This window comes from Cebus imitator, unplaced genomic scaffold (genome assembly GCF_001604975.1).
Source record: "Cebus imitator isolate Cc_AM_T3 unplaced genomic scaffold, Cebus_imitator-1.0 Scaffold2, whole genome shotgun sequence".
Taxonomy (NCBI): Eukaryota; Metazoa; Chordata; class Mammalia; order Primates; family Cebidae; genus Cebus; species Cebus imitator.
The window spans coordinates 14,653,505-14,662,389 of NW_016107317.1; the positions used below are offsets into that span (position 1 = coordinate 14,653,505).

Sequence of the window (8,885 nt, forward strand, 5' to 3'; positions counted from 1 at the left end):
CACTTTGGGAGGCCGAGGTGGGTGGATCACCTGAGGTCAGGAGTTCAAGACCAGCCTGGCCTCATGGTGAAACCCTATCTTAAAAAAAAAAAAAAAATTGAGAAAATAAAGTCACAGGCAACATCCTTCTGTCAAACCATTAACACTCTAAACCAAAGTCAAGGAAATGGATCTGTTTTTTCATTTTATCCAAACTGGTTATAGTAGCAGCTTAGGCTACAGTAACTCTGCATTCCAATCTAGTCAGCTTCCATTATTAAATACATTCAGGATAGCTTCCCCTCCTCCCAAACTCATTCCTTCGCTTTTTATATTCATTCAACAACTATTGATAGCCAACTATGGTTACTGAAAAAGTCACATTTGATCTCAAACTTTAGATCAACATAGGTTTTTGCACTGGTAATTCCCTGCACAAAATGTTCTTCTTCTCCAAATATCTGTGGAATTAACTTTCTCACCCTTTAATGTCACCTTCTTAATGTCACTCAACTACCATATCCCCCAATCGTGCTATTTTTAATTAGCACTAATTAGTAATTATTTACTAATTAGTAATTAATACTAATCTATATTAAAGTACGCTATATAGTATCTTAGATAATAAAAAGCAGGGATGTCTCTTTGCTCACTGATGAATATTAAGGTCCTATAACAATTTGCACCCTGTGCTCAGTATTTAGAGTGAGTATTCTAATGTTTCTATTAGAAAATATTTGAAATTCCAGACAACTAAACATAAATTTTAGAAGATAGTTAAGGTCTTTGAAAAAAAATTAACTGATGCCAACTAAAATGACCAAAACAGAGCAACGTATTAAATTCAGCACTGTTCAATGCTTAGGGAGAGAGAAATGCAGGCAGTGGTAGTTAGGAAAGCCTTTTAAAAAACTGTTCTTCTCCAGGTATCTGCAGAACTAACTTTCTCACCCTTTCAATGTCACCTTCTTAATGTCAAATTTATTATGTTTTTTAAATGTTTTTTAATTTTTTTTTTTTCCCAAGAGACAGGGTTTCATCATCTTGGCCAGGCTGGTCTCAAACTCCTGACCTCGTGATCCACCCGCCTTGGCCTCTCAAAGTACTGGGATTACAGGCGTGACCCACCGCGCCTGGCTCTTAATGTCAAATTTAAATAGAATCTTCAAATAGATGGTTTAAATGTAGATGAACCATAATGAATAGCAGAATCCAAGAAAAGGCAAAGGTGTTAGGGAAGACAAAAAGTGCCTAAGAAGATGGAACTGACCAGAGCGAAAGATTCGCATTGCAAGTGTGAAAAATAAACCTACATAGGTGTTCTACAAGCATTTATTTCCTCCCTTAAGTGCAAGAATTTGTGCAATAATCTTTCAAAACATGTAAACCCCTTACTGACACAATCCTAATGAAGGAGAAATTATCTCTCACATTCCAGATAAAAACATGCAAGCTCTGAAAAGCTCAAATCCCAGAGCCAAATGGAGGCTGAAGTCAGACTCTGGCTTGAATGACTTAAAAGCCAAGCCCTTTCCACCATTACATAGCTTCATAACAGACACATGCAAGGGTACAAAGAACAGATTCAAGGGCAAGAAGTGGTACAAAAGCAAGTATCAGACAAGCTGCTCACCAAAGGCTCTTAAGTCTGGGAATACGGTGAGGGGCAAAAATGTCACTCCAAAGATTAATCTGGCAATATACAAGGTGGATTAGAGAAAGAGGCTGGAGGCAAAAAAAAAACATTGATTGCTTCCATGATGAACCATATAACTTAGCTCTTTTTAAGTACAGCATTCATGGCCGGGCACAGTGGCTCACTGTAATCCCAGCACTTTGAGAAGCAGGTGGATCATGTGAGGTCAGGAGTTCAAGACCAGCCTGGCCAACATGGTGAAACCCCATCACTACTAAAAACACAAAAATTAGCTTGGCATGGTGGATGGTGCCTGTAATCCCAGCTACTCAGGGGGCTGAGGCAGGAGAATTGCTTGAACCCGGGAGGCAGAGGGTTAACGTCTTAACCAGTCAGCCTCCTTCCAGTGAGCTGAGATTGCACCACTGCACTCCAGCCTGGGCTACAGAGGAAAACCCCATCTCAAAATAAAGTACTGCATTATTGGCCGAGCGCAGCAGTTCGTGCCTGTAATCCCAGCTCTTTGGAAGGCTGAGCCGAGCGGATCATTTGAGGTCGGGAGTTCAAGACCAGTCTGGCCAACACAATGAAACCCCATCTCCACTAAAAAAAAAATACCAAAATTGGCCGGGCGCGGTGGCTCAAGCCTGTAAACCCAGCACTTTGGGAGGCCGAGGCGGGTGGATCACGAGGTCAAGAGATCGAGACCATCCTGGTCAACATGGTGAAACCCCGTCTCTACTAAAAATACAAAAAATTAGCTAGGCATGGTGGTGCATGCCTGTAATCCCAGCTACTCAGGAGGCTGAGGCAGGAGAATTGCCTGAACCCAGGAGGCGGAGGTTGCGGTGAGCCGAGATCGCGCCATTGCACTCCAGCCTGGGTAAAATGAAGTAAAATCCAACTAAAAAAAAAAAAAAAAAAAAACCAAAATTAACCAAGCATGGTGGCATATGCCTGTAATCCCAGCTATTCAGGGAGTTGAGGCAGGAGAATCCCTTGAACCTGGGAGATGGAGGGTGAAGTGAGCCATGGTCGTGCCACTGCACTCCAGCCTGGGTGAGAGCAAGACGTCTCAAAAAACAAAAATAAAAAATATAGGTCAGTCACAGTGGCTTATGCCTGTAATCCTAGCACTTTGGGAGGCCAAGATGGGTGCATCACCTGAGGTCAGGAGTTCAAGACCGGCCTGGCCATCATGGTGAAACCCCGTCTTAAATTAAAAAAAAAAAATATATATATATATATATACACACACACACACACACACACACACATACACACACACACACATATATATATAAACTCCACATTCTCTACTAGTTTCACAAGTCACTTAACTTTCCAGTGCTTTAAGGATACTTCTATTACAAGCCCAACTGTACTGCACTAAGCTTAGGAGATCCCTGATTGTCCATAATTGATCAATTAACTGAAATTACACCAGTAAACAAAAATGCCAGATGTCTGCCTACATATAATATTTATAAATCTGAATCTTATTTCACATATGGATGGAAGTTAAAGTCTTAACCGGTCAGCCTCTTTCCAGTGTTTCTCCCTCCATTTTACCCTAAAGAAGAGTACTCAATCAACTGTTAATGCGTATTCATAATGTGAAGTTTCCAGTATCAGAATCCAACTGGTTTATTAACTGTAATAAAGCCAAACTTCTATCTTCCATATGCCTCCTTCTGTCATCTCATCTAACCTTCTATTGTGTCCAAAAGCATATAATTATGCCAGTCTCCTCATGGTACCACAAACAGAGTAACATACACTACCATGGAAATGTTTATTTTCCAAACTGGATACCTTTTTCCATTCTCTCATTTAAATCTGACAGCCCATCAAGGCCCAGCTCAAAAGCTATTATTCTCCACAAAGTCCATTATACAAACCATACGAGACTTAAAACAGATTCCAAAATAGTGACTGATAAGCCACATGTGACTTGTGTTTGACTCATTTTTTTTTTCAGTAAAATTCCATTCCACTGACAATATTTATAAACTTGGAGATGATGCTTTTTTAAAAATGGTATTTCCAACTTTTTTTGAAAAAATTAGATGTTCTAGCAAAACTGGGATCATATTCTCACATAGCCACAATCACCTGTAGCTGAGTGGCAGGTGACCCCCTTCTACGGGGTAATTACTCATTAACTGCCTGATCTGAGACCATACCTTCAGCACCTGAAATCACTCAAGAAATACCCGTCTTACGAGCCAAGAACTGTATTAGATACTGGAGTTATCAAACAGTCCCTCACCCACAGCCTCGCTTAGGGATGGCATAGAAACAAGCAATTAGGAAACGTGATAAACGCCGTGAGGGACGTGCAGGGCAGCTACGAGTATGTGGCAAGGATATCTAACTCTATGGAAGTTAGGGAATACCCCTCAAGTAAAGTGACAGCTAAATTCGGATCTTTAGTAGAAGTTATCCAGAAAAAGGCAGGAGGGAACAGGGAGTTCAAATGTCCCAAAGAGAGATAAGAGACTTTGTGAAGATACTGAGGGAAGAAAGTCCTTGAGGAACTGAAATCAGTTCAACACGGCTAGAGCCATGCCCAACTTTAAATGCAGGGTCAGAGAAAGGGTACAACTGAAATGGCTGGCAGGAAAAGTACGTGTTATTAATAGTTAAGGTTAGGAGATGAAAGAGAATTTCACCAAAGCAGTTGAATATGTAAAATAGTTTAGGCAGGAAATACAGGTTTCAGAAGGAACTGATGGCGGGTGTTGGGGCATTAAATGGGTAAGAAATGAAAAAGCAGTGATGGCCTAAGTCGAGAGGAAACACAAAGCAGATGGGAGGAGACGACTGCACAGAAGACCAAAGGAGCTTACATCTTGGGCGGTAACCAAAGATAACAGGAATGTGAAGCATGGTAAGTCTGGCTGGCCACTAGTTTGCTGAGAGAATTCGTCCAGCGGTCCCCTATCGGCCACGGAGGCATTCAGGCCTAACAAAATTCAGCTGCGCCCTGGATGGATTGCACTTCCGTCTCTCCAGAAGATCTCGACTTCACTCTGGATTGGAGGGCTCCAGGAGAGGCTACTAGCACGCAGTCTCCCAGGGAGTGGTTAGAGGCCTGGTCTGTGTGTGCTGTCGGGTAGAAGTATAAACTACCTTGCATTATGTTCTGATTTTTCTGTAGGACTGGTGGGCATGTAATGGCCTCTTAAAGAAAAAGCAGTGAGTGCCCATTATAGATTTACAGGAAAAGAAAAGGTGCCATGAAGTTCCAACATTTGTCCATACCCATACTAAAGACGAGTTACTCTGTGAATCCAACTCTCCCCAAGTTGGCCTTGTCTCCCCAACTAGACTGAGAGCTCCACCAGAGAACAAAACAAAAGTCTGTTTTTCAATTTGTTTTGTAGTTCCCAAAGTGCCTAATAGCGAGCTGGGTACCGCGAACACCCTCAGTAAAATTACCGACTCGCTGAATGGTCTCGGGTCACTAAAGTTACCTAGCTCAGTCTTCTCTTTGCATATTAAGGTGCTACAGAGAGGCGAACTTAACCTTAGACTCAACACTTTCCTTTATTCCAAACTCCACTGCCTCTCTCCACCCTCAACCGCATGGGCAGAATTGTTGCACAATTCAAAGGCAATAGGAGAATCCAGGACCCGACACAGAAAACGCCCGCCCGCGCCCCCCGCGTGTAGCAGCCCGCACGCGCTTCCCATCCATCGCTGGAAAAGGTAAAAGGCGCTCACCGACTCGGGCCCTCCGGGAGACCCCGTAAACGTAGTCACCCGCCCGCCGCCGCAATCCCTGGGTAGGCACTTCCGGCGCTCACAATGACGTCACCGAAACGCTAAGCTCTTGGCCCGCCTTCGGGGCCGGAATCTCCAACAAGCGGGAAGAGGCCCAGCGGCTGCTACCTTCTCGTTTCCGCGCTTGACCCCTCCCAGGACTCGTGATGCCTAGGCCGCTGCGAGTGGCTACCAAGAGTCGGGGTTGAGCCCCAGCTGAGCCGAGGGCTCGCACTCTTCTGGTCTGCCAGGCCCGCCCCACCTAAAGGTAAACGCCTCCAGCTTCGGTTTTCTCCCTTGCGGGGCCCCTTCCCCAGACTCGGCTACCAAAACGCTCTGCTCTCTCCCGCCACCCTTTTTATTTCCAGGACCTTAACTTCTGCCTGCCTTCACAGCTCTCAGCAAAACGTCCAACGCGTAGTTTCAAAGGAGAAACTTTTCAAAAGCGACCTATGTTGAGTTTTGAAGTTTTCTAAATAATTCCCCCCAAAACACCAAACATCAAGCAGTTTTCTTATTCCATCGCGAATTGGCATGCCTGAGACAATATTTTTCCATTTATGATGGTTCGTCTCCGCATCTCAAATACACACCACACGCTCTTTTTAAATCAGAAATTTGAATTTGATTGAGTCTGATATTTTCACGGTAATTTGCTGACCTTGTAAAATTAATTACTGATTGATTACATTTGTAAACTTTGTATACATACACACATACATACAGGTATGTCTCCTCCAGGCACCAAACCTATTTATATAAAAGTATCATTTCATAATTTGGCAATAATAAGCAAAATTAGTGTTTCGAAAGAAGTTTACATTGTCAATACGTAAAGCTTAAATATCCTCCTTAACATCATACTAAATGGGGGAAAGAAAATTTTCCTGCTAACACCACTCCAGAGAAAAAATATTAAAACAAACAAAAAAGGTACCCAACCATAGTACAGGCATGCACAGCATAACATTTTGGTTCACGACAAACCACATATACCACGGTGGTCTCCTAAGACTATAATATACTGTACCATATTTTTACTGTACCTTTTCTGTGTTTAGCTACACAAGTATTTACCATTGTATTTCAATTGCCTACATTATTCAGTACATTAACATGCTATACAGGTTGTAGTCTAGTAGCAATAGGCTAGACCATACAGGTTTGTCTAAGTACAATCTATGTTGCACTATGATATCGTGGAACACACTCAGAACATATCTCCTTCGTTAAGTGTAGCATGACTGTATTAGCAAAAATCAGTGGCTAAGGTTCTTTTGAGGCCCTAGGCTGTTTCTGACCTGGGTGTGCAAGGTGAAGGTATTGAACATATACAATACATATTCATTCGATCATTTTTTTTTCTCATAGCCTGAGGGGAGGTTAGGACTGGCTTCAGGGTTTTTCCATCATCTATTTAAAACCCCTCTCTTGTCCAGCACTGAAAGAATACTTGAAAGAAGAAGAACCAGGCCGGGCACGGTGGCTCAAGCCTGTAATCCCTGCACTTTGGGAGGCCGAGGCGGGTGGATCACGAGGTCAAGAGATCGAGACCATCCTGGTCAACATGGTGAAACCCCGTGTCTACTAACAAAAAAATACAAAAAATTAGCTGGGCATGGTGGCACGTGCCTGTAATCCCAGCTACTCAGGAGGCTGAGGCAGGAGAATTGCCTGAACCCAGGAGGCAAAGGTTGCGGCGAGCCAAGATCGCGCCATTGCACTCCAGCCTGGGTAACAAGAGCGAAACTCCGTCTCAAAAAAAAAAAAGAAGAACCAAAAAAGATTTTTTTTTTTTTAAGTGGTGACTGGGGAAAAGGTATTCCTTAATTCAGACTGCTGGAGTTATTGCTCCTAACTTCCTAAAATGTAAGGAAGGTAGGTTGGGCGCAGTGGCTCACCCTGTAATCCCAGCATCTTGGGAGGCCGAGGCGGGTGAATCACGAGGTCAAGAGATCAAGACCATCCTGGCCAACATGGTGAAACCCCATCCCTACTAAAAATACATGAAATTAGCTGGGCATGTTGGCGAATGCCTGTAATCCCAGCTGCTCAGGAGGCTGAGGCAGGAGAATCACTTGAACCTGGGAGGCGGAGGCTGCAGTGAGCCAAGAATGTGCCATTGCACTCTAGCCTGGGCAACAAGAGCAAAACTCCATCTCAAAAAACAAAAAAAAAAAACAAACAAACTTAGCAACATCTTCAAGAACAAAGGCAAAAGAAAAAAGAAGGTATACAAATCTGGCATAATTAAATCAGTAATTATTAATACGGTATTGGGTTTTTTGTTTTTTTGTTTTTTTCAAAATAATGCCCAGACTGGTCTGATGTATTGGTTTTATTTGGAATTAAGAATACCTGGTTTAGGCCAGGTGTAGTGGCTTACACCTGTAATCCCAGCACTTTGGGAAGCTGAGGTGTGTGGATTACTTGAGGTCAGGAGTTCAAGACCAGCCTGACCAACATGATAAAACCCCATCTCTACTAAACATACAAAATTAGCTGGGCATGGTGGTGCATGCCTGTAATCCCAGCTACTTGGGAGGCTGAGGCAAGAGAATTGCTTGAACCCAGATAGCAGAGGTTGCAGTAAGCTGAGATCGCTCCATTGCATTCCAGCTGGGGCAACAAAAAAAAAACTGTTAAAAAAAAAAAAAAAAAAAAAAAAAAAAAAAATCTTGGTTTAGCTTGATTGATGATAGGTTTATTTTCACTTTTAGAAATGAGTGGTGGATTGGCTCCAAGTAAGAGCACAGTGTATGTATCCAACTTGCCTTTTTCCCTGACAAACAATGACTTGTACCGGGTAAGTAAATCTTATCTAGTGACTGCTATTTGAGATACAGATAACCTTAAACTAATAGTTCTCCAAGGCCAAATGCTTTTTTTCTTTTCTTTTTTTTTATTCTGTCACCCAGGTTGGGACGCAGTGACCCTATCAAGGCTTACTGCAGCCTCCCCACCCCTCAGGTGATCCTCCCACCTTAGCTCCCTGAGCAGCTGGGACTATAGGCGTGTGCCACCATGTCTCTACAAGCTGCCTGGGAAAGTAAGGTTGGAAGATTGCTTGAGCCTAGGAGGTCAACGCTACAGCGAGCCAAGATCATACCACTGCACTCTAGCCTCAGTGACAGAATGAGACCGTGTCTCAAAAAAAAATAAAAGAAAAAAAAGAGGCTGGATTTATTGAATATTTATTATGTGCTGAACATTCTTGCAGGTAGTAGAGACATATCGGTGAACGGCTGGGTGTGGTGGCTCACGCCTGTAATCCAAGCACTTTGGAGGCCAAGGCGGGTGGATCACCTGAGGTCGGGAGTTCAAGACCACCCTGACCAACATGATGAAACCCTGTCTTTAAAAAAAAGAAAAAAAAAAAAGAGTACTAAATCATTTTTAGAAGGTTACATTTAAGAATATTAAAGAATATATGTTCAGATATGCTTAAGATATTAGTTTTGTCTTATTCCCCCAAGTCATCAGGAAAATTGTTCTATGGATA

At 42.8% G+C, this 8,885-nt stretch overlaps 2 protein-coding genes across 20 annotated transcripts in view; one reads left to right on the top strand and one right to left on the bottom strand.

Moving 5' to 3' along the window:
• The window catches only part of PPHLN1 (periphilin 1), a 135,963-nt gene extending 130,512 nt beyond the window's left edge, over positions 1-5,451 (bottom strand). For 9 of the 19 annotated variants that reach the window (XM_017529965.2, XM_017530028.2, XM_017529978.2 and 6 more), the window contains exon 1: positions 5,345-5,450. The gene's annotated coding sequence lies outside the window, so the exon portion shown is untranslated. Of the gene's footprint in view, positions 1-5,344 lie in introns of all 19 variants that reach the window. The other 10 variants (XM_037738965.1, XM_037738960.1, XM_037738955.1 and 7 more) reach the window with 3 other exon arrangements.
• An 11-nt stretch (positions 5,452-5,462) lies between these two features.
• The window catches only part of ZCRB1 (zinc finger CCHC-type and RNA binding motif containing 1), a 17,346-nt gene continuing 13,923 nt past the window's right edge, over positions 5,463-8,885 (top strand). The window contains exons 1-2 of the mRNA XM_017530196.2: positions 5,463-5,651; positions 8,104-8,189. Of these exons, the coding sequence (XP_017385685.1) occupies positions 8,106-8,189 (84 nt within the window). The 5' untranslated portion in view covers positions 5,463-5,651; positions 8,104-8,105. The remainder of the gene's footprint in view (positions 5,652-8,103; positions 8,190-8,885) is intronic.